Consider the following 24,759-nt stretch of genomic DNA (forward strand, 5'->3'; position numbering starts at 1 on the left):
TAAAAGAACTCCTCAGCGTCCAAAATTAGGAAGCTATTAACTGGGAACCAAAAAGGTTGGTGTACCTGGAATGATTTAGGTATCCTTAAGCCTCCAGAAGGGCATGAGGGGTCTCTATGATTATTTTTATGTATTCCTGGGGTACGAAAAGGCAGCCCTGGCCCTGCAGGCAGTGAAGGCTGATGGCACTGACTCAGGTGCATGACACGTGGCTGCAGTGGTTACTGCCACGTGCTCGCTGAGCACCCTGCGCCTGCGTGGGGGCCACCAGCCCTCCCAAAGGGACAGCTGCCAGGCACATCATGAAGCCTCTTTTAGCTGCCACCGTTTGCAGCCTGGCATGTTAAGAGGGCCCCAAGTCAGCTCCTATTTGCCTTCATGCACCGAGCCAAAAGCGGCTATTTCGGGAGCTGCTTCCTGCGGGGTTTGCTCCTCCCTGCATGGCAAACCTGGGGGCAGGCGCTGCTTGGAGGCAGCCGCCAGGACCCTGCGCGCAGGCTGTCTGCAAACCCTCATATCCCTGCAGATCTCTGTGCCGTTACTTAACCCAGCACTCCCGTTTCTGCCGCTGAAGCTGTGCCCGGCTTTTCTGAAGCTGTCCAGGATGCCGATCCTGGCAGGTCATGGGGAGGCCTGAGGAGACACCCCAGAGGTGCCCAGCGCAGGTGCCCGGGGCCGGCTGCGGGAGCAGGGGGACTGCAGGGCTCCCACCGCCGAGCAGGGGCGCCAGGAGCAGGGCAGTAGTGGCCACAGCCTTGACCCATGGATCCGAATGCAGCAGAATGAGTTTAAAACACAGGATACATTCTGCCTTGTGCCTGGGGCATTTAGGGTTTGATAAAAGGAGCCCAGAAAGCCTGTATGGTTTGGTGTGAGTCCAGAGAGGATGCGCTGGGAGAGATGGACGCGGGCAGGGCTGCAGCTGCCCTGTAGCAGTGCAATTACAGTGACAACTTGTCTGCTTTAAAAAGAGTCTAAGTTAATTTTTTTAGGACCTCTGCATTTACTTGCTGAGGAAAAGGGCCAGGGAGAAGCAAGGAAGCGCAGGGACAGTTTGCTTGGTGAGCGATGACTCTCGGCGGCAGGCCTCAGCTGCGGGGATATGTCAGTGCCGACGTATTGCAGGTGACTGTGTCACACTGCTCTGACTTTTGTTCCCAAAGGTAGATGTTATATCGGAGCTGAAATTAGAGTTGTGGCTCCTGGTGACCTAGGCATTCGCTACCTTAGACTCTTGCAGAAAATGTGGGGAGGGCCCGAGCTGCTACTCCCATTGGAAATGAAAATCGCAGCTTGGAAAAGCCCCCTTAAACTTTACCTGCTAATGACGCATATGAGCACATCCTCTCCAGCCGGCTGCTCCCAAACAGCTAATACTACTGTGCATAGCTCTGCTGTTTTTAGCTTCATTTTATTTTCATATCATTTTATTTTAGTTAGCTGGCTGCAGATTGGCTGTTATTTTAGCTCTGAGGCCAGGGAAAGCAGGAATTTGCAAGGATTATTGAGGCTCTCCTAATTGCTGCCTCTATTGAAGTGAACGGGATGTGGTGCATGAGCACGGAGTGGCAGCAGCGTTTCAGTAAGGAGAGGGGAAGCCCAGCTGGTTCACCAGGTGCTACAGGTTCAGGGTGGGGGTACTTCTCCGCAGCTGGCCCCAAGACTGTGCTTTCTCTGGGCTCTTCACCTGGGGAACCCATTTTGCCAAGGCAGGAGCTGCCTGTCTTCACAGCTTTGTGCCCCTGCAGTGCTAGCAGCCCTACAGTCACGCCTAGCCCAGTAGTTAATATCTAACTCCTCTGCGCTGGGCTGTTTTTCCTCCTCTCTCTGTTGTTGTACCAAGGGCTTAAGCGAGACCTGCCTTCTGCTGCCGGTGAATATGCAAGCTATGCTGCGGCCACCCACGCCGCAGGGGTAGGAGCGGGGTAGGCCGACGCTGTTTACTGACGTCTGTAGGAAAGTGCTCGCTCCGGTTTTCACACCGGCGCCTCCTTCCTTATAAGTCCAGAAATGGCTGAAACACATGATTAGAGGAAAAGGCAAATATTACGCACATGCTATCAAGCCTCTTTTTCAAATTTAAAACAAACGCAGATAAACCCAATGGGGTGCGCAGGAAAGACTGAGGGGTTATTGAAAGACCATAGGAGAGCGCTAGTTGCAGAAAACGTATCTAAAAAATCAGCTCTCCGTAGCGTGCTGGAGACTAGGAAAACTCAATAAATGTGCACTCTTCTGCATATGCGTAAAAGGACTCCATTTCACTAGCTAAATACTTCCCTTAACCTTGATAAGGGCTCCGTGTTGGCATTGGTTGTCTCAGGGGGAGTAAAAGCCTACCGCAGTCATGTTTTCCCCGATGTTTTAGTGGTTGGTTTAGCCATGCTGTCGTGCTCCACTGCCACGTTGGATATATTTCAGACGAAGTGTAGCAACTTCTGGTTTGTTTAGGCTCCCTTCTGGGGAGGGGGCCTTTGCAGCGGTTCGAGCGTATAGCTAGAAGAGCATTTGAGTACATGCTAAGCTCTCAAAGTGAGGCTGCGGCCCTGTGACGGGGACGGCTGGAGCTCTGCCCAAGGGATCACCAGGGAGTGAGTTCTTACGGGAAACAAGCAAGTCAGAAAGCTCTCTTGGAACTAGCCCAGACAGACCTCAAACCCTTTGCAACACACAAAGTGGAAGAACTTTATATGAGTAGTATTGCTGTGAGCTAGCTGACAGGAATTAATAGACCTGCCTCTATTTCCCTACTTTTTGTTGTTGTTGTTGTTTTTCCTATTTCACAAGTTTGCTTGAATAGATCAAAAAATCTGTACAATGCTGGTGCTTTCCCAGATAGTCATATCCTGCTTTCAAAATGGCAAAAGTTCTTTCCTTTTGAAAGTGCGTCTACTCTAACTCAACAAGAAACTTTTTAATGAAAATGTCCAACTCCCTAAAGCCCTAGCACGCATACTAGACCATCTTCTTTCTGGAAGGTGCATTAGGACCTTAAAAGAGCAGCAGCAGATCAATTAAGAATCAGCCAGTTTTTTGAAAATGGACCTTCTGCTTCCAGTTAATAGTCGCTGCCTATATATATAGTTCTAAATGCATTTTCCTTCCAAATAGCCTCAGGATAAAGAGTAATTCACATTTTAAGCATAATATTTAACTCAAAAAACATCCTTGAAGACCACATTTAATGAAGGAGCAACAAAGGACTTTATTGCAATGTCCCTTCATTTATGGTGAGCCTAGGAACGCAACTGTCAGTTGTTTTTAGGACTGTCCTCGCCGTGTTAAATATATGTACGTCCCACAGCAGTTTAAACAGTGAAAAACAGAGTGTTTATTGCATGCTGCACTGGAGGTAGGCAATGCTGCAACTGTTTTCTTTAAATTAGGAAAACTCTGCATTATGCCTCTGGATGGTAATGTTGGGTGAGTGATAAACGCTAACAAACACAGGGAGATGTAGGGATAGGGAAGAGCCAAAGCTAGGTGCTTGTAACTTTGCCTAGGTGCCTAAATCAGAACGACCTGCTTTACAGGAACTGGCAACTCTTACTGGCTCTGGTGCCGCTGCAGGCATTATGGAGCTTTACAGGTTTGGATCCTTGTTATTTGCCACAAAATTTGTCCTAGAAAATCATTGCTATGGTCAGAGTCAGAGTCAGCTTGGGAATTTCTGATGATTTTGTTTTGTATGGCATTTCTTTCCAACTGGACTGATGACAGGATGGAGTTATTTTTAATGATTATCAAAGTTCAAAAAAAGGTGATGGAGGGAAATAAACTTTGGTAAAAAAAGTCCAAATTTGATGCTTTCTAACCAAAACTTTCCCCTCCAGCTAAAAACAACTATTACTTTTTAAATATTATTTTATTTTTGAATTATTTAAATATATAGTATAAATTAAAATTATTTGACATAATCAGAATGAAACTTTTTTATATGGTTCAATCCAGTTTGGAGGGACTATTAACTCAAGACTTTTTTCCATTGTTCTTGGGGCAGGGAAACCTTTTGTAATCTCAGACTCCCACAGAGAGGGAAAATGTCCATGATTTCCAAGTACCCAAATAACTGCAGCTCCCCTGCAGCAAGTTATAAACACATTGAGGTGGCTCTTATTTATTCTTGTCCTCAGTGAGCTTCACCAGGTAGAAAGCTGAAGCAAAGACACATTTGCCCCATTTTTGTGCAAACCAGAATAGTTCTGGCCTTTAGGTCAGCTGAAGACAATTTTTGCCTGCAGTAGCACACCTCCCTTTGATTTTAAATCGTGCTAGCAGACCTCCTACTTTCTTTTTGAAGGTAACATGCTGTTCCAGCTTCCCTCTTACCACATTTTCATTTTTAATCTGCTTGCTGAACACGTTTCTTGTAGTCATGGCTGTCTCAATCGGCAAAATTTATCAGAGTGTATCCCTCTTTGGTGAACACTAAGCAATAAATATGATATTGTCCTAACAACACTGAGCTAATGCTGCTAAAAGGATTTATCTGTGTCTGCCAACTTAATTTCAAAAAGGGTTCAGTGACTTCATTTCAAGGGGCAAGTGTCGGCTAGCAAAACCATTCACTTTTTTTCTCCTTTCCTCTCAGAGAAACTTGATCAAGAAAATCTGGCAGGGGGAATGTGCTCCGGTTTCTGTCGCATTGTGGCTGATCAGGAATACAATCCTGTTGATGCTATAGCACAAAAAAAGGCTGATACTTTAAGGGTCTTCATCTTGCAAGCTAGCTCCTATTAGGAGAAGACTGGACAAGCATTGGTGGCCAGATGATGAAAGAGGTTTGTTTTGATTTTCTGAAGAAAGGGGAATTCTCCTGGTTTGCTTAAAAACAAAGCCCAAAGAGACACTGGGAAGGAAGCCAAGGGCAGAAGTTGAAAAGCAGGAAGATGGAGAGCAGATGCCAGCATTTTTCAGCCCTGGGGCCAAGTTGCCATTTGCAGCCCCCCCGGGTGAGCTGCCCATGGCTGTAGCCCCAGCGAGGGGCTGCTGGACGGAAAGTTGGGGCAGACATCACACCAAACGCCCCCCAGCATGTACAGGAGGAAATCCTCAGGGAATAAAAACTGTTATAATGAGGCCAAAACTGTGTGCTTGTTTACTCCTGATTACCATTCCCAGCTTGGCCCTCTCAGCTCCAAGAACATTTAGGCTACAGTCTGTCTGTCAAGATAAAGGTATGTATGGTAACTGCAAGTTATGTATAATATCTGAGACTGACACTGCAACTACTTAATGATCCCATTGCTCCACAGTTCCCTCTTGCTCTCAGGTCTTTGGGGAAGGTGGGCTTCCCTTCCCTTGCTGAGGTCCAGGCGGCCCAAAGCCTTTGGCTTGCACTTTCTCTGTCCCCGTAACCGGACATGACCTTCCTTCCTCCCACCTCCTCCTGCCACCTCGGTGCCGACACTGGGTGTCACAAGCTAATCACCAAACGCCAGCAGCACCGCACCCTTCTCCCTCCCTGCCTTTGGTAAACCACTGCTTCTTTCACACGCCAACAGGCCAAGGCAGCGATAGGACCCGTTTTGCAGCAGTAATTCTTCTGTGAGCTCTTTCCAGCATCAGTGTTTCAGTGGCTAACACATGTACCTTTTCACCATGAGACCTGAGCTTGAGGCCCACAGCCAGCACACTTGTTTCAAAACAGGCACGAGGATGAAGCCGACTGCAGTTTCACAGCAACTCTCCCCGGTGGCTTTCACCTCCCAGTTTAAACCAAAGCCACCTAACGGGCTGACAAGATGAGATAGGAAACTAGCTGTAAAATCAAACCCAGGCTGAAAGCTCTTAAAAAGGGTTTTGTTTACTCAGGTGATTTGCAGCTGTGGTAATTTTTCCCATACCAGTGATTCCACCCTTGTTCTGGGATGTGCTTGGGAGGGTTATTTGCACAGGGCTGCGCTCGGTCTGTTTGGTGGCTGTGGGTAGTTAATGCATCTCCAGCAGCCTCAATGGGCTCTCACAGACCTGGCATATCCAGGCTCTGATTTGTGAGCAGTGAGAGCATCATTTGGATTTTTGCCAGGTCATTGCTCCCCTTTGAGCACGCAGGCAGCTGTGGCACTTGCAAATCAGCACTTGAAGGCAAATCAAAGCTAGTGCTGGTGCACGCAGAGCTGTAAACTGACAATTCAGGAATGAATTGCAAAATGGCTCAGATGGGCATGCAGTGATCCTAATTCATCTTTTCAGGTAATACATCTCCATGTCTGAGATCCTAATTCAGTGTCCAGACTCAGACTTTACTATTCCTGCTCCAGTAGCCCCAAGGCAGCTAAACCCTGGTGCCAGTCTCTCTTCTGGAGAGACCTCAGGGCTTCTAGGTCCTCTTTGCTAGCTGCTGTCCCCACACGGCATCTGTGTATAGCAGCACTGCAGATACCACACTCATTCTGCCAGCTTTCACTAATGTGGCTGTTTCACCCCTGAGTACTAGAGGCCCAGCCTCACAAGTCCCATTTTGCCCTCCAGTATGCTGAATCCAGGGGAACACCAGCCCAATGTGTGCTTTTACCCAGTGACTACGTTCAGGACTGAGTCCTTGGGCTCAGCACCAGGGGCTGCTTCTGCCCCATGAAGCTCGGTCCAAGAAGTACTGAAAAGCTGAGGTGGCAGGGGGCCTCAGAAGGTTAGCTGGTCCGACCCCTTGCTCAAAGGAGGGTGAGCATCGACTCCTTCAGAGGCTACTCTCTCTTGGTCATCTAATTTCTGCTCAGTAGGACATTTAAGTGCCTTGAAATCCATTTTAACTTCAAATTAGATCAAGGCCTGTTCTTATAAAAAAACAAATTAACATTATTTCTGAAAAAAAAAGGCAGTTTCAGATTACTTCACTATGGGGAAAACATGTATTTATTTAAAAACCATGTCAAAATTCCCTTTTCTTTTGTGCTAATGTTTTTCATGGGTACATTGTTTTGTAACATGTAAGTGATGTGCTGTATCACACAGTCATAAAACCCAGGGCAGGGAGACATCTCTGGAGAGCTCCCATCCAACCCCTGCTCCAGGCAGGATTACCTCTACCTAATCTGTTCCTAATTGTTGTCTAACCTCACTGAAGCTCATTAGGACTGGTTAGATAATCATTTGCCAGAAGTAATTTAGGTAAAACTTCCTCTGGCCTTAGGGTGATTCTGAAACTTCATTGCCTCTCACCGGGTGAGCAGCTCAGCGGTAGGCTTTTAAAAAATACAATAAAATAAAATTCAATTTCACAAGCTCCCAGTCTCCCTGGCTCCTCATTCTCTCCGTGGCTTGTCACCCCTTTCGGTGTGGGGTCTTTAGCCTGCTCCGCGCAGCCCAGCCGCCCACGGCGCCCTGCCGCTGTCACCCCGCCGACCCGGCCGCGGAGCGCTGCGCGCTACGCGCTGCGCGGCCGCCGCTCGCCCGGTGCTTGAGGGATGGCAGCGCTTGGCCGCGGCTAGGGCGCAAAGCGTGTATCAGATCTCAAAGCCTAAACTTGCCGCGGGGGTGAGTAAGAGCGGAATTCCCAGAGCGTGGGGGAGAAGGGGGAGAAAAGAAAAAAATAAAATAAAATAAAAAGATCCTCGCCGCAATTCAAAATGCTCTGTACGAAGCAGAGGGGCGGCGGTGCCCGTGCCGGTGCCGGTGCAGGGAGGGGCCGGCCGGGGCCCGCCCGGGGGCGGCTTCCCACCGGGGAGGGGCCGCCGGTGATGCCCGAGCGGAGGGCAGGGAGCGCCGCCGCCGCCGCCGCCGCCGCCGCCTGGCTGCTCCGCGGGCGGGCGCGGAGCGGAGCGGCGGCCGCCGCCCGCCGAGGTGAGCCGGGCCCCGGGGGGGCTGAGGGGGGCCGGGGCAGCCCCGCGGGGTGGCCTCCACGCCGTGCCGCGGGCGCCGCGCGGGGCTCGGCTTTGCCCGCTAGCCTGCGCTCGGGGCGCCTTCGCCTCCTCTTGTCGCCGGGCCGGCGACCCGGGAAAATGTTTATTTTTCCACGGCAAACTTTTCCATTAGCACAATGCGTTCCTATCCATCACGGTGTCAGGCACCAGCTGTTTCGCAGGCAGCTCTGGGGTGCGTGTTAGAGCTGGCCAGCCTTCAGAGAAACGGCTCCTCTTGCCCCGTCGGTCTCAGCAGTGGGGAGGGCTGCCAGGTCTGGGCTAGGTGGCCCTTGACAGCTAGCAAGGCTGGAGCCGGGAGGGACCCTGGGCTGGCGCTGAGCTGGCTTAATGTACTTGCCATGAGTTATTATAGATCTGGAGGTGATTGGTCCTACCAGTCCACACAGACAAGGAGGTCTCCCTTGCAGCGGTGACGAACCGTTTGGCCGAGGTTTCTGTGGGCGAAGTTTCTCTTGAAGGCCTTCTCAGCTTTTTTCTTACACAGTGTAGATAGCAGTTTCAGAAGGGAGATAACAAAGGTGCAGAGGAACACAGCAGCTGTGTACGTGCAAAGGGAGCTTGCACATTCAGTGCCTGCGTGCTCTGCAGAACGGCAAAGGGCTGAATGCAACTTGAGAAGGACGAGCCAAACACTGAAACTGTAAGTCCAGGTGAATGGCAGCAGCGTAGTGGGAGGAAGAAGGGAAAAGGGTTGGATGGGATGGAGAAATGTGGAACTTCTCTCTGCTTGCTGCTCTTGGGGCCACAGGGGACTGGCTTGGCTGAGAGAGTGGAAACACAGCAGAATTGGTGACAGTAGAGAGTGCAATCAGCAGTCATGTTCCCAGGCAGACGTGCCTTGAAAAAACGTAAGAGTTTGAGCAGGGATAAGGTTCAAAGTCTGAGGAAGAAGGATGGAGACTCACAATAGACTAGCAGCATTGCTTGGTGTGGCAGGAGGGGGAATGCTCCAGCAGAAGAAGTATAAGGAAACATTTTGTAATGTTTTAATACATTGTAACTGTAGTAATCTAGAATCAGTAACATTGGTGAGAGAAGATGAATTTAGAAGCCCTGGCTAGGAATGAACTATCCCAATTAAATCACCATGTTGTTCCCCAGTACGAGGGATTGCTCAAAGTAGTCTAGATGTTTCCCAATCCTGACTGCATCCCACTCGAGCTTCAGCTAGAGCTCTGATGATTTTGTAATGTGCATATGGTTGGTTGTTCTCAGTAAATACCAGGAAATATATTTGTGATGCTTCTCTCTTCTCTAGGAGACATTTTGCATTTGCATGGGTGCAAGACAGTGCTAAGGACAGAGGTTTCCTGTGAAACCTCTACATGAAGTAGAAGCAGCATGACTAGGAAGTGAAGCAGACAAAATGATAGTCTTCTGTAGTGTATTTATGAGTGAAGCTGGTTTGTGATCTGTTGCTAGCTTATCAATGAGAAAGCAAGAATAAATTGTAATGGGAGAGTGATGGGAGCAGGGTGCCTGTGTTTGGATTGAAGATGCTTTATAGAAAATACTTTGTCTGTGATATAGGAAGAAATATGCACTGAAAGTGGCTGTGAGTCATTTGTTTTTGAAATGCATCATTGTGGTTTTATTGATGTTGGCTACAATGCCATTGTCCTGTGGATTGTTAAGGATAATGTTAAAATAATAGGAAAACTAAAATTAGACTTCTACCTGGGAATTGAAAGACTAGAGAGGTGGGTAGTAATCTAATGAGAGCAAGCCTGAAAGCTGTACATCTTGAACAGAGCCTGTTTGCAAATGAAAGGACTCGAGGGGAATATTCAGTATCTACAAATGAAAAACAATTATCAGATGACTTTTTTAACCTCCTCCAAGTTAAGGGATGTGATTACTTAATACTTTAATGGTTTCCAGAAGACTTTGGTGTGGATGGGTGGAGCCTGACACAGGTTTTCACAAGGCCAGTGAGATGCTTGGTTAAGATCCCTCGACAGACAAAAAAGGTGTGTTCTGGGTTGGGTGTTGTAACGGATGCTGTGGGGAGTTCACTTGCATTTGGAGATAGCCCTGCTCTTCACAAGCAGAAGGCCTGGTACATTAGTTAGGGTTTAACACTATCTCAAGTCAGTTGTCAAAATTGAATGGAGAGTCCTGGTTTTGCCCTCTATTTCTTGGTTAGTACCAGTGAAGAAAAGGTGCAGCTTTGAAATAAAAGGCTTGGGAGGATGTCTGCTATCATGAGATACCCAGTCTGGTTGATATTTCAGCCTTTTGGTTGAACTTGCTAAGAGTTGTGAGCCTAAGAACTGATGGGGAAAGAAACCCTCTCTTCAAATGGTGACGTGAGCTGCAAGACAAAACTGTAAGCAGAGTCTCAAGGCTCAAACTCCATAGGAGGAGGCAGTGTCTGGAAAGCCATATGTGAAGGCCCTTTTCTTGTTCTCACGCCCCTCATCTGACAACACAGAAATTGCAGTCATCCTTGAAGGCCTGACAGTCTGATGTGGGCTAATAACAATCTGCCTGTCACGAGCCAGTTTTAGATATGTGGTTCAGGTAGCTGCTGGTGGCTGTGACCCATGTTTTCCTCCTCCCAGGATTTCCACTGGCTCTCAAGGCATTGCCTGCGTCCATTAGACAGTGGCTCTAATGAATTTTTTCACCCTTAGGGATGTCATCGGGCCAAGTCCAGTCGTCATGGACTGTGAAAGCCTTGGTGTGCAATTTGGTGCTACCATTGAATTAAGTTAGGTGCCACTAAAAAGGTGCAGTCTCCTGGCTGCATGTTCTTGCAGCTCTCTTTGTGCCAACACTTGTGCTTGTCTCACTCTGCAGTAGAGCAAAACAAGTTCTGGGAGCTAAATCAGTAAGAAAATCAAATCCTTCAACAGCATGAGCTTTTTGGAGGTTTAGCCCTCTGGATTGTTCAGTGCAAGGTCAGAGGAGTGTCAAGGCCCAGCCTGAGAAGGAACAGAGTGGAGCTGCATACTTTAGCAACACCCAGCCATTGGTTCAGTTTTGATGTGTCATCAAATCATACTTCAATCTGGCAAGAAGTACTTATGAGTAATTCTATTTCCATCTTATTTTTGTTGCATTTAGTATAGAGACAAATCACTATCTGCATGTCACAGTTGCCATATAAAACCGCACAGATGTGAATATTCCATATATAGAGGTGAGACCAGATTAATAGTGTATAGCGTTAAATAAGTCTTGCCATCAGCATTGTTATGGTTTGGATGAAGTTCCAGTACATGATGGTAGGAGAGATTGGGAACACTCCTGTTTCCTTTTCTGGCAGCTCCCCATTAGATGAGCCTAGCTGTAGTATCTTTTAGCTCCCTCAGGGCTGCCCTTTCCATGTTTGTTAAAACTTTGTAGTGCATCTTCTGGCGTTGAGATCTCTTTCTGTGCTCTCCTCTGGGGCTGCATTTTTTTAAAGACACTCCCGTGCAAAGACTTAAAAAAAAAAACTATTTTGTTGGGTCATTCAAATTCCACAACAGATTCACAAATCTTATTTTGGATGGTGCTTTCACTTGGAAACAAGTGTTATGTTAGCAACTGACTTCTTCTCATGTCTCTACTGGCTTTTACAATTATCTTAAGCCAGGGCTGGTAACTCTGCCCAGCATCTTAAGGGAGGTCTGGTGGAACTTCTGATTATAGCATTAAGAATTGCTCTTCTGGGAGCAAGGGGTTAAGTACAATAATGTCACTATTCCTTTTTTTTTTTTTTTTTTTGATAAAACAGAAAATGCACACACTGTATGTTTTTTTCCCCCCAACTCTTTCCAATATAGTTGCACAAAACCTTATACCTGTGTCTTACACAGATGGGAATACCTCCCAATCTTGAATATATTCATTCTTGCAGTGCCTCTGTCAGATAGGAAAGTGCTTCTTCCATATTCACAGGAGAAAGGTGTGTTAGAGACAGAGGAGCAAACACCCAAAGCCTTGAAGAAATTTAGACTTTACAATGATTTCAAATTGGAGGTGAGCTTTTATACTTCAGTGACCTATTCCTTGTCCCATAAAAATCCTCTTACAGAGCAGCAAAATAAATAGAAATCCCCTGAATCTATGTGTAGTGATTTGCTATTGGTTGATCTTTTCTCTCCAGCATATCTTTGGATTTTTACAAACAGAAAGAAAGACACCATCATCCAAACTGATGGAAGGAAAAACCACTATATCTAACAGACTTGAAGTGTTTAATCATTAACATACTTTGAAGTGCACTGTATCTCCTCATGCATTAATGCTGCTTGGATGCCCACTTTCATGAGACAGACCTCACTGCACAAGGGGACAGCATTTTAAGTGGCTTCTTTCTGTGATGCAAGATCTACTCTGCAACCCTTGCATGAGATCTTAGGTAGCAGTGACATTGATGATTTAACAGGGTTTGCCCACTTTCTTTCTGACCAGACTTTGTTCTGACTTACAACTATCTCAGTCTGCTAATATGTGCATGTCCTTCCAAAAAGCTGCTGCTTCGCCAGCCACATTCCAGTATTTTCATGAGCTGTGAGGGTTAAAATACTGTTTAGACTTAAGTTTTATACACTGTTTCCAGCCCTATTACTTATACAATGAGTGTGCATGGCTTTGTACAAACATGCAGTAATACGAAACTGAACTGAAAGCTGTTGGTGGCAAAAAGAGGTGTATCAGTTTGCTAGCAGGTCTACTGCTAGCATCTGTCCCTTTTGTCTATTTGCATTTTCCAGCAGCTTTCCCCAGCCAAATTCTATATCGCCTTTTATTCAAACTATTGACAAGGGTTTGTGTGGTCTGTTTCCTGAAAGCCGAAAGCTACCTGGTATAAAAATGACTCCTCTCAGTTAAAGATGACGCAAATGCTAAGCTCTACAAAAAGCGTTAGGAAACTTTTCCTGACAAAGGGCTGAATAAGACACTCAGATACTATTTTGGGGGAAGGAGAGATACAATTCTGATTACACATTGTCACTGGGTTCATTGTGAAAGTCCCTCTCTATCCAGATGTCTCTGTAATTCCTCTTACTACCCTTTGTGTCACGCAGTGACGCTACATCCTTCCTCACTATGTCACGCTGCGTTGCTCAGTGCTCCCACCACTATGAAATTTTTCACCATGCCATCCCCCAGGGACCTTTATTCAGCACAGTGAAGCCCAGCACCTGATGTCATGTGGAGTTAGCCCCAAACAGCGGGTCAGGGAGCCGCAGAGGCCTGCAGTGCCCAGGGCCAGGCAGGGGCCCAGGCCAGCCATCCTTGCTCTGCCCATCTCGGTTCCCGAAGCAATCGCCATGGCTGGGCTCGATGGGGCAGGTGGGGAAAGTGTGGAGCAAAGCAACGCGGAGAAGGATGCACTGGGTTAAAGAAGTGAAGGGGATAAGGCCACTGACGGTAGGAAGAATGGAGGTTTGAAAGTGAGGGGTGTGCTTCAAATTACCACAGGCCTTTTTGAATCTGAAGACAGGTTATACCTTTTTGGTGTTTGATCTGTTATACTTTGCAGCTCAAAGTGCTGGCCAGTTTTGCAATACTTAGAACTGGGGACTTTTTGGTAAGTTCTGTTGTTGCACCTATCACATGCTAGTAAATCTAAACACTTGATTTACCTGTTCATAAAATAGGGACAAGAATCTCAGAAAGATACCAGGCTTTAGTGCTTTACTCATATTTATGAAGCTTCCCTAAGACATACTCAAGATCACTTGAGATCCCTGCAAGGACACACAGGCTCTAACAGTTCAGTAAGCAGCCTAAAGACAAATGACAACTTTTCATAAAGGTAAGAAAAAAATTAATCTCCCTAGGGCCTTTTGGGTAACCCGGGCCTCAGGTCTCCCAGAGCAATGAAGGAGAACGTGTCCACCAGAGGAACCTTCCTCCCCGCAGCACGTGTCCCACATCCCATCTCCCACACCTTGGCGGCTGCACTGCAGAGGTGCTGCTTGCACTGGGAGAGAGGAAGATCCCTGAAGGGCTTTAGGGAAACCACAGGTCGGCAATGACTGATTCCACTTCAACACTGTATTCATCTGACCGGGCAGTCAGGCCAGTCACGATTTCAATATTAGGAATCCCTGCTCTTCATCTAGTAACTAAATTCTCTATGTGAATGCTGTGCACAGAGTGACTAGCATTAAACTAAATTTCTTGAAGAAGTGGATTAAAAGGTAGGGTATGGGAAGATCTCTTCTGTAACGCATTCCCATTTTCTAGGCAAAATTGCAATTGTAATTTGAAAGCAATATATTCAAGGAGGTTTAGCATGATCCAGGTATGCACTGGTATGCCCTGGTTGGGTGGATGTGAGCTAAGTGCAAATAGCACATTCTCTTGAAGTATGCAAAAGTAAACAGAATCAAATGCATTGGTTATCTCGTGCTGTTTTGTATGTGCAGTACTAGTAGTTAGGGAAGCCTTAATCGCTGAGAAATTTTAACTTATATTTAATTGGTTTTAAAAGTAAGGGCTTTTTAAATATGTTAACTACAGTACCTGATGTCTGCTTTTGAAAGGCCAGCATGTTTTCCTGTTAGGCCGTGATCATGTGAGTGACTTCATATGTGTTTGCTTTCACAGAGTGTGAAGCATGGTGGCAGGAACTAACAAACACAGCTGCAAACATGAGGCCTTAGGCCCACTTTGCACTGTAGGCTGCCTTATCCCAATGGATTTCTAGGGGCCAGTCTTGAATATAACTCTCTGCGGCATAAAGTTCACAAAGTTATCTGTTCTTGGCAAATGTGCTAAATCTTAAACAGCAAAGGAATAAAAGCTGGAAGAACAGTGCAGAGCAGTGTTACGGTCCTTGGACTGAATGGCATTGCTTTGACACGGCATGCAGACTGTATGTTTGTTTTGTTTTTTCTTACTTTGTTTTTGATGAAAGCTTTGTGAGCCTTAATTTTCCTTTGTGTATGAAAGGAAGGAAATGTATTTCTGTCACTGCTCTGAAGCATGGTGCCTGGGACCTGATTTACATAAACATTCAGCAGCTCCTTTTCCTTATACTTAAGGGTGCCTTAACACAAAGTGCAGTGAATCAAACCTGATGGTTATTCTAAATTCCCTTAACTCCAGATTCAAGCTTGATATATTTAGGGGCACCAAATATTAAAGGCCTGCCTTGACAATTCTCCTTTGATACTAGTTTGAGGTTTTAAGGCATTATTCTTGTGACTTCTGTTTCCAGCTGCTTTTGGAGGTAAAGATAGAGATGCGTCTCCTGAAAACTTGTCAGGGCTTTCCAAGGAAAAGCAAAGCAGCAGCTAAAACCTATAAGTGGAGAGAAATGGATTTATGGATTTGGCCTCCTCCATTAAGCAGCAGCAAAACACCAGGCTGGGAAGTCTCTGAATCTTTTGTAATGTTTATCTGGGAAAACATTTTGGGCTTAACATTAGGGAACATATTTAACAAAGCATTTAAGCCCAACACTTCACCTGACCTGTCTAGAAATGCGTTAGGCTTCTGTTATACCACCTTCAGTGAATTACAGCCCTGTTAGCTTTTTGGAAACACTTTCCTGGCATTCTCCGTGCCTTGCTCAGCAAGCAGCATATTGCTTCAGACATCCTTAACTAAGCCTTGTGGCTGAAAAAGGAGGAGGTACCCAGCAGCATGTGAAGTATGCTCTGTAGAGTGGATGTTGTGACTGATGCTGAGCACACCATCCTGGAGAGAAAGTACTGTACTAAAGGTATTTTTAAAAAAACAGACAAGCTGATTCCCTGGTGCCTGCACACTTTCATAATAATACCAGGAAGAAATGAGTTGATTTCAGGCGAAAATGCACAGTCTCAACTTTTAAGTCCCAGACACAGTAAACAAACTCAGCAGATCTGTCCCCAGCCCTATGGGTAAGTGCAGTCTGGTTTCTGTGAAGGAGGACCTGGCTCTTGACTCTAGCTGCTGTGGAAACTGCTAGCTGCTAAGTCATTTTGCATTGCCCCAGTAAAGACTTAAAGCACCTCTTTCTGACCAGGTCAGGAAACTCCCTTGCTCAGAACTTATTAAAATTGTCTTTGCTCTTTAGTCACAAAACACCTCTGAACTCAAAGCATAAGTGAATTTTAAGAAAATGCACATGCATATTTCCATTGGTATGGCAATCATGTCTGTGCTTATGGTAATTTCCTCTTGCTTTGTTTTATCCCTGGGAATTACGAGGCGGGACATCACCATCAGGCATCCTGTAGCTGCAGACATGCCAGACACCAGCAGACATGATAGGAAGAAAACGAGCTTTTACTTTAGTGCTAAAGGTGCTTGCAGTGCTCTGGGAGGAGCCTGATTTCCCTGGTGCTTCACTGTTGTTGCTGGAACAGCTGTTGTAAGCTGCTGCATCTATTTACTGCCTGGGATACTTCTCTTCTGTTCTGCTGCTGAGTATCTTGAATGGAAGACAAAATGAGACATGGATATTTCCCCACTGCTCATAAGGGAGAGGTATTTGGGGAGCAATAGTGTTCTTTCCTAAATACCTAAATCCTTCAGTTGTTCCAAAGATTTATGTTACAGTTGAGCTGTTCTCTGGAGGCTCAACTAGCACAAAAAAATTGTTTTTACTTCATAGGGTGAATTTTCTACCTTAGGTTCCTGAATTAATTCCTATTTTGGTGGAAATTTCTCCTTAGTTTGGTTTAGCTGCAACACAAAACCTTGCTCTTGAGCGAAGGGTATACAAATGGGATGGTAGTGCTGGAAGGTGTCCTTACTCTCCCGCTTGCCTGCTAGAGGGTCAGATATTGATCTGGCATGTGCTAAGGATATATTTAGAGTATTCTGATGACAGGCTGGAGCAAATTATTAAATGAGTTCTCTGTAAAATGACACCATCAATAAACTGACAGAAAGTCCTTTGCATTGCAAGTATGTAAATGACAATGTGTCACTTATGGTCTCTCATTTTCTCTATTTGTTTAAAGAATATCCATTGTACAGGGAGCATCTGGAAGCAGATGTTACCACAACGAGAAACAAATACATGGGTAAAGAGCCTCGGGGGGTCAGTAAACTTGACCACCTAACTTGTTTTAAAATATGACTGTTTTTGTTTGCACTAGGTAGTGAAGGACTGTTCAACAGCTGATAATCTAAAATGCCTTATTAGCATATTTCTCCTGTGTGGAAAGAAAAATAATAAAGCTAGGGACTTGTCTGTATTTGAACATTGCAAGGTATGCTGTACTGGGCATAAATGGTAGAGTTCCAGTAGCAGGGTGCTGCAGAGGAGCCCTGTGTAGGATGAGGCCATGAAATGCCAGTTCCAGCCAGCTCTGAAACGGATGAAAGCAACCCATTGCCTGCCAATATCTCCACCAGTCAGAGGAGCATATGGTGCCTCTGCTCAAACATATTTAAGAAAGAGTGGTAGCCACTAGGGAGAGAGGAGACACAAAAGGGAGACATATGAGAGGAGACACAAAAGGACACAAATGAGGCTACATGGGAGGATGCACGTGAAGACATAAAAAAAGGAGACACAAAAAGGTGACATGAGGCAGGAGACACAAAAGGATGTGAGGAGATATGCAAGGACACACGAAAGTAGACATGTGAGGAGACACATGAAGAGACACATTTGGAGAAAAGGGAGGAACTGGAGGAGGCACGTAGAAGGGACATTGTTGGGGACACAGCTGGAGACATGCTCTTGGCAGGAGGTGCTCAGAGCCAGAAGGTATGCCTCTGAGGGACTGTGGCCGTGGGTCACTCACGCCAGGGTGGGCACATCCCCGAAGGACTATGACCCATGCCGGAGCAGGGATACCCCTGAGGGGCTGTGAGCTGTGGGTGACCCATGCTGGAGCAGGGACACACGTGGGGGATTGCAGCCTGTGGAGACCCCACGCTGGAGCAGGTACAGCCCTGAAGAACCTGCAGCCTGTGGAGGAGCCAGTGCTGGAGCAAAGGAGCAGTAAGAAGCAAGGAGCAGTGGAAGAAAAGAGCAAGAAGCAAGTGGCGGCTTACTGACCTCGACCTCCTGTGCCACCTGTCACCTCACCGAAGGAAATGGGAGGGACTGTGTGTAACACTTGACAAACACAAGGGTAGCTGAGACTAGGAAGGGGTATGAGAGGTGTTGGACTGAAGTTAAGCCTGGGGAAGGGGGAGGACGGGTGTTTTCCTAAGAGTTTGTTTAATTGTTTGTCTTTTTTTTTTTTCCTCAGTACCTAAATCAGTAATTAAAAGTTAATGGTAACTGGCAATAAAATAGGTGGAATTCCCCAAGTCGAGACTGTTCTGCCCTTTACAGTACACTCATTATGCTCTGATATAAATTTGGTTTTAGCCAGGACGTGGCCAAACAGTACAAACCCCATGTGGATATAATCTTCTGGGTAGAGTTTCCCTTCTCCATACGTGAGGGCAGTAACTGGCTTACCCCTGTATCGCTGTGCCTGCACGGTGGCATTTTACAAAGTACAACTTTCTGGAGAAGGGCCAGGACCGGCCAGTTGCAGGTATGACGAGCTGTGATCTTTGAACAACAAGGTTGTGTGGGCAAAAGCTGTAGTATAGACGCAGTCTTATTTGCAGACCCTCGTATTCAGGCTGTAAACATTTCCTTGTGGGACAGGACTGAAGTTAACTATTGCTAGTGAAGTGCTGTTTCTGCAGGATGGAGCTGTGTAGCCGCCTCTTCCCCCAGGCCCAAGCTCTTTGCTGGTGCAAACTATAACTATCCCAAATGCTCCAGGTGTAATGTGGTGAAAAATCTCCCTCCCTCTCTCACTTGCTCCTCTTCCTTACAAGCATAAGTAGAATCACAGAAAAGAGAGAGAACAGGAGAGGAGATGGCAGGGTCTTGCCATTTCTTTCAACAATGTGGAAAGGAAATGTGTTATCCTTTGACAGTCTCAAGGAAAGGAAAAGGTACAGAGCAGACGGGGAGCTCACTGCGATGTGACTGGTCTCAAGCACTCCAGTACTTGGTGCTACCAGGTGGATGGCGTGTCATTTCCTATAAGTAGAGTTCAGAAGATGTGTTGAAAGGTCACAGGATTACAGGCTTTTGTTGAAATGGAGGAAGAACTGAGAGATGAACCTCAAAAGAGTTTTTTTTTCCACTGAAATATAATTAATCTAAAATGGAAAATTCTGTTCTGTTATTAAGCTGACCTGTAGCTCTCTGTAGCAGGCATAATGTAGCTCTCTATTACATTCTGTACATTTTTAGTTTGTCTCATAAAACTCTTCTAATTTTACTGTTGGATTATATTGATTTTATTTCTTTTAAATTCTGCAAAATTTTACCACAAGGGAAATAGGGGTTAAGGCAAGGAAGATATTAAAATGTTTTACATCTCTCAGACAATTTCATATCAATTCTTTTTTCTTTAGAGAGTATATTTTTTGCGAAACTTTACTGTTTTTCATTATTAAAAGCCTAGCACCATTTAGACTATCCAGGCTCTGAGGAAGGTGTTGGTGCATCAATCACAGCTCCCTTCAATTAGACTGTGCATTGCAGGAGCCTGACGCACCTTATTTCAGGCTGTTACAGAGCAGTTGGACTTTCTGGGAGCTAAATTCAGCTCTGCTCTTCCATCTGCTGTAACATATCTCTTTATGGTAAATCTACACTTCGGACTTCAGGGAACTAAACTTGGTGGCTGGCCAGAACATTCTAACTAGGCTTGTAAAAGCAGAAATAGCACTGTGAATCCCAGCTTGACTGCCTGACAGGAGGGTATACAGGCATCCCCCTACGCTTGAGCACACTGCTGGAGAAGGCTGGCTCTGTGGGTGGAACGGGTGGGCAAGTGGGAGAATGTGTCTCTTAAAGACCAAAGCACTGCTGTACTGAAGGATTAACAATCATAATGCTTGATTCTCTTTCACAAAGTGTGGTTTTAAATGGTGAAAGAAGGAAAGATAGCCTTTCTCAGTGAAGGAAAGTGTTAAGTATTTTAAGCATAGAGGTCTAAATATAAAATTAAGAGCACTGGCAAGAAGCAAGGTGCAATGTGAAGCAACATAGTAAACACTATCATGTTGTGGAGCTTTGTAGCAAAACATGGGGCACATTAGTTATCAAGGAATAAATGGAAGGGAAAGAAGTACCATTCTGTGATTCTAGGAGCTAAGGCCTCTTGACAGGAAGAGATGGCAGCATTGGTGTTTTAGTTGAATATTCAGTTCTGGGGAAGGATGGGTGGTTCTCCTGTTGGGGACACAAACATCTCAAAAGCAGGTGTTCCATGCATTGTCAGGTGCCAAAGATCTAAGACTGATAGTGTGCCAGCAAACTGGAGGACAAAGAAGAATCCAAAATCATTGTCTCCAGGATTATTCTTGTACATGTCTGATTTAAAAATAATATCCTGATGAAGGTAAAATGGAACAAATGCAGTATTTGCTTACAAGTGGCAAGTACAGTGTACGTTCATTCAGGGAACTGAGGGTCACTCTTGGTTTGTGATAAACAGGAGAGGTTAGGCCTTGTTTTGTGTTTGAAGGAGAGCAATCCGAACATGTGCTGTGGTTTCTGATGAGGGCCTGCAGGCCCTGTGACAAGACGGAGAAGCCAGGAGACTGCTTTAGAAATGACCAAAGGGGATGATCGAAGCATGCTGGGATGAGGGGAAGTGAAGAGAGTGCAGCATGTGGCTCTGCCGTAGTCCTGCACTGTGGCTGGTGGTGTGTTGCCTTGTCTGTCAATGCCTTTTTCTTCTTTCCTCCCCTTCAGATCACAACGCTTGTGTTGGGAGAGCAGGCTCTGATGGGAGCGAGGATGCTCAGGATGCCCAGCTGTCTGCTAAAACTGACCAGAGTGATGCTGAACCACAGGCTCGGGGCCCTGTTCATCATCGTCTTTAAGTTCTTGTCCTTTGCCTCCATCCTGTTGTACTGGAGAATCACGGAGGACCCAAAGGTCAGGGGCCAGGTCTACAGCTTGCCTGTTGAGATCCGCTGTGCTCGCTCTGTGCCGTCTCCCCCCCGTGCCGCTGCTGGTGGGCCCCCTCCTCCCCCGGGGGACGTGTTTTTTGTGGAGACCTCAGAGCGAACCAACCCAAATTACCTGTTCATGTGCTCTGTGGAATCGGCGGCTCGGACACACCCTGGGACGAGGGTTGTGGTGCTCATGAAAGGCTTGGCAAACAGAAACACCTCGCTACCCAGCCACTGGGGCTTCTCGTTACTGAGCTGCTTCCCCAATGTGGAAATCCGGCCCCTGGACTTGCAGGAGCTTTTCTCTGGGACGCCCCTTGCAGGGTGGTATTTGCAGGCTCAGCAACGCTGGGAGCCTTATTTCTTACCCATCCTGTCTGACGCCTGCAGAATTGCCATCATGTGGAAATTTGGTGGCATCTACCTGGACACAGACTTCATTGTGCTTAAGAACTTAAAGAACCTCACCAATGTGCTCGGTACCCAGTCCAAGTATGTGCTGAATGGGGCCTTCTTGTCCTTTAAGCCCAAACACAAGTTCATGGAGCTTTGCATGCAGGACTTTGTGGAGAACTACAACAGCTGGATTTGGGGGCATCAGGGCCCACAGCTCCTAACACGTGTCTTCAAGAAGTGGTGCTCCATCAGGAGTCTTAGGAGCAGTAGGAGCTGCAAAGGGGTGAGTGCTCTGCCCCGGGAGGCTTTTTATCCCATCCGGTGGCAGGACTGGAAGAAGTACTTTGAAGTGGTCAGCTCCTCAGAGCTTCATCACCTCTTCAAGAACACCTATGCGGTGCATGTATGGAACAAGAAGAGCCAAGGGACAAGGCTAGAGATCACATCCAAGGCTTTGCTGGCTCAGCTGCATTCTCACTTCTGCCCTGCCACGTACGACATCATGAAGAAGGATGCTGGACGGCAGTGACTCAAGGGTCAGCTAAGAGACATCACCTTAGAGTCCCAACCCTCCAGCTGTTCCAGCACAAATGAACCTTCCGGTGAAGAGAGGTGGTGGGAGTTGAGAATAAAAGCCATTTGCATGGCGCAGAGGTGGAGACCATAGTTTCAACCAACTATGTGCTGCTCTTTGCCTTGACTTTAACTGCCTGGCGGCAACATTTTGTTTCTGTGCAGGATCTTTCTGCTGCTCTGCTTGGTCAGATAGAGAGGTCTCAAGAGGGTAGTGAGGCCTGGACCACTTGTGGCAGCCTCTGTCAGCCCCTTTCTGTGTCTGTAAACCTGGAAGGAGCCTTTGCAGAAATGCTCATCGCAGCCTTTGTCACTGTCAACTCTCAGGACTTCTCAAGTGCAGTCCTCAAAGCAGTGAAGGGGTGGGAGAGCAGAGAACAGGAGCTAAGGAGGGAGTTAAAGGTGTGCTAGAGAAGGTAGCCTGAGAAAAATGAGGGGAAAGATGGAGAAGAATGAAAGGGGAAGTGGCTAAAGCAACTCTTTTTTTCTCTTCAGTTCCCTTTCCTTCTGAAGACTGTTTGGTGGAGGGGAGCTCCTCGTGCCCTGTTTGAACAGGATGCAGGATGCTGGAGTCTCTGCTTAGCTTTGTAGATCTAAAGACCTGCTTGGAAATTTGGAGTGTATCAGAACTTGAGGATTTGGCCAGCTCATCAAATTGCAGGATCTTATGGGCAGCAGTGTTTTATTTTGTAGTGATGGTGAATTAAAACCCTGCAATGAGCAGGAGAGCTCACCCGAATCACACTTTAAATTGCACCCAACACAGGAAGATTTGAACTATCTTTTACACTGAGTTTGTCTGTGTGACCAAATGCCCATAACTGTGTCTAAGCTGCACCAGAGCTTTCAGTACTTGGACTGACCCCAGAGGAATGAGATGATACTTCCAAGCATTTGCAAGGATACAGAGATCTTGGTAGGGAACCTGTGCTATCTAAATTCAAGTTCAGGAGCTGAGTTGTTTATGGAGGATCTCTTCAAGTAGCCTGGACCACTCCTGCAATTTGCGGTCCAGGAATACAAATTTCTCCTGGGAGTTCTTGAGAAATGCAGTGCAAAGCTTTATTCTTTTTCCTCAACTATATTCCTGAACTGCGATGAAGAAAGTTAGCTCATCTCTCTTACAGTCCTCTTGTGCCTTTGGGAGTTCCCACCACAGAGGCTAGTTTGTTGGACAAACCATGGGAGAAACTCTGTCCCTTCCTTTGGTGCCCAAAGGGACGTATGGATGCTCTTACAGTTCTTTGTTTGAAAATGATGAAGAAAGAGCAGTGAGAAATGAGAGTAAGGCAGAGACCATCAGCCTTGGCACATCTGTACCCCACCATGATCTATGGCGGGTCGCTCAGGCAGATGAACTTGGCACTGTAATGGCGTTAATGTGGATGAGCAGAGCATCAGCTATCCCCTCTCCTACACTACTCAGAGATGATAATCTCATTGTAAAATCTTTTCTGCCTTCAGTGTGTGAGTCTTCGTACCCCTAGGAACAGCAGTTGGATGGTCCGATGGCCGCCTTGATGACCAGGCATTGGTCAGATCTCCAATGTCATCTGATCCTGAAACGAAAGCTTTTTCAGTGGTGCTTCCTGCAAGTCCTCCGAGTGTGACTCAGATGATTTCTAGGACTGCAGTTTTCTCAGACTTGTTTTCCTCTCTGTTTTGCTTCCCATCAGATATAAACAATGTGAGGTTTGCTCAGCTTAGTCAAGCCAACGAGCAAAAAAGTAGACAACTGTGCATGCAAGGACAGAATCTCTCTATGTGTCTCAGGTTTATTTGACTCTTCTTAGATGACAAAAAAAGAGAAAGCCAGATTGCCTGTCACTTTTAGAAAACAGTTCCCTGTTCCCCAGGGGACAGGGCTGTGGGTGCTTAGGAGAGCTTGCACCTTTTGGATTTTTTTGTAAATTGAGCTAGCTGGTGTTGACCCAAGGTCAATGCTGCTTTGATTGAAAGTTATCCACCTGTAAGTTGTGCAGGGCATGCATTCGGGGCACAAGCAGCTACCCTGAAATGGGAAGGTGCTGAGAACCACTTCCTGTCCCCCCGCCCTGCCCACTTGCTTGCACCACATACATGCATGTATGTAGTGCTTCCTCTTAGTTCTGCCCCGCTTTATGCTGCATCCTGGAGATACTTAGGATCTTGAACACCTACAGTTCTCCCAACACTGAGCATCTTTAAGAACCAAGACTTTGTGGGGAAACAGCAAATCTTCCTGGCCATCTAAGTGTGCTTCACCACTCTAAGTGGTAAAAATAGGTACTGTTTTCACTGTCTAGTCTTACTGTTGCTACTCTACTTTTTTCACTGCTTTCTTTAGAGGCAGCTGCAAAACTGTCAGCTCTGACCTGGTGTGTAGTCAATGGGGCATGGTATGTCTTACTGCTGGTTCCTTCTGTTTTGGGACTCGTGCTGGCTAAACAACAGAAATCTCAGCAAGCTAGGAACCCCTACCAGTGGTGGTAAAGTGGTAGCTGCTGATTGTAAAGGCATAATGACAGGAAACTTTACTGTGGCAATACTGTGAACTGATTACAGATGTGTTTGGGACCCACTGCAACGAATATTTGGCTTGATATACCACTGCTTATTCTAAAAAAGTGCCTTTTCGCATATGTGTAGTTGTTTCTTTTTGTTTTTATTTGTTTTTTTCCTGGAGAGTGAATGTTCAGAGGTTTGATAAGGAGAGAATCGAACCAAAGCAACCTGTGGCCTTTTCCCCTTTGCCTTGTGAGAGAAAAATAAATTCTGTTTTTACTATTTCTTCTTTCTACCAAGATGTTCCATTTTGTTCTGCGAGGTATTGGTGGCAGCTCTGAACAATCTGTTAGTTATTATGCAGAAAAGTATTGTCAAATTGTGTCCTCAAGTGACTCAGTAAAATTAGGAGTGTGGAAAGAACTTGGGGTGAGTTTGACATAAGCACATATGGAAGGAGGGTTTTGGGGACCCTGGCTTCCATGCCATCTTTGGGACCTGGGGGGTAGGTGCAGGGGAAAGCACAGTTCTGGTTCCTAGTCCAACAAGGTATCACCCCATCTATCACAAGCAG

General features: G+C 46.3%; 1 protein-coding gene across 2 annotated transcripts; it reads left to right on the forward strand.

The window, feature by feature from the left end:
• Nucleotides 1-7,732: 7,732 nt before the first annotated feature.
• On the forward strand, nucleotides 7,733-24,480 carry A4GALT (alpha 1,4-galactosyltransferase (P1PK blood group)). 2 transcript variants are annotated; one of them, XM_067305676.1, is made up of 2 exons: nucleotides 7,733-7,782; nucleotides 20,530-24,480. In XM_067305676.1, the coding sequence occupies exon 2, from the start codon at nucleotides 20,563-20,565 to the stop codon at nucleotides 21,655-21,657; it is 1,095 nt and encodes a 364-aa protein (XP_067161777.1). In that variant the 5' UTR covers nucleotides 7,733-7,782; nucleotides 20,530-20,562; the 3' UTR covers nucleotides 21,658-24,480. The 2 variants fall into 2 exon arrangements, with proteins under 2 accessions (XP_067161777.1, XP_067161782.1); XM_067305681.1 differs by lacking the exon at nucleotides 7,733-7,782 and adding an exon at nucleotides 8,492-8,502.
• Nucleotides 24,481-24,759: the final 279 nt, after the last annotated feature.

Source organism: Apteryx mantelli, chromosome 1 (assembly GCF_036417845.1).
Source record: "Apteryx mantelli isolate bAptMan1 chromosome 1, bAptMan1.hap1, whole genome shotgun sequence".
Taxonomy (NCBI): domain Eukaryota; kingdom Metazoa; phylum Chordata; class Aves; order Apterygiformes; family Apterygidae; genus Apteryx; species Apteryx mantelli.

What these genes read in the sequence shown, in the direction of transcription:
- A4GALT (XM_067305676.1), top strand. Translation starts at nt 20,563, where the DNA reads ATGGGAGCGAGGATGCTCAGGATGCCCAGCTGTCTGCTAAAACTGACC.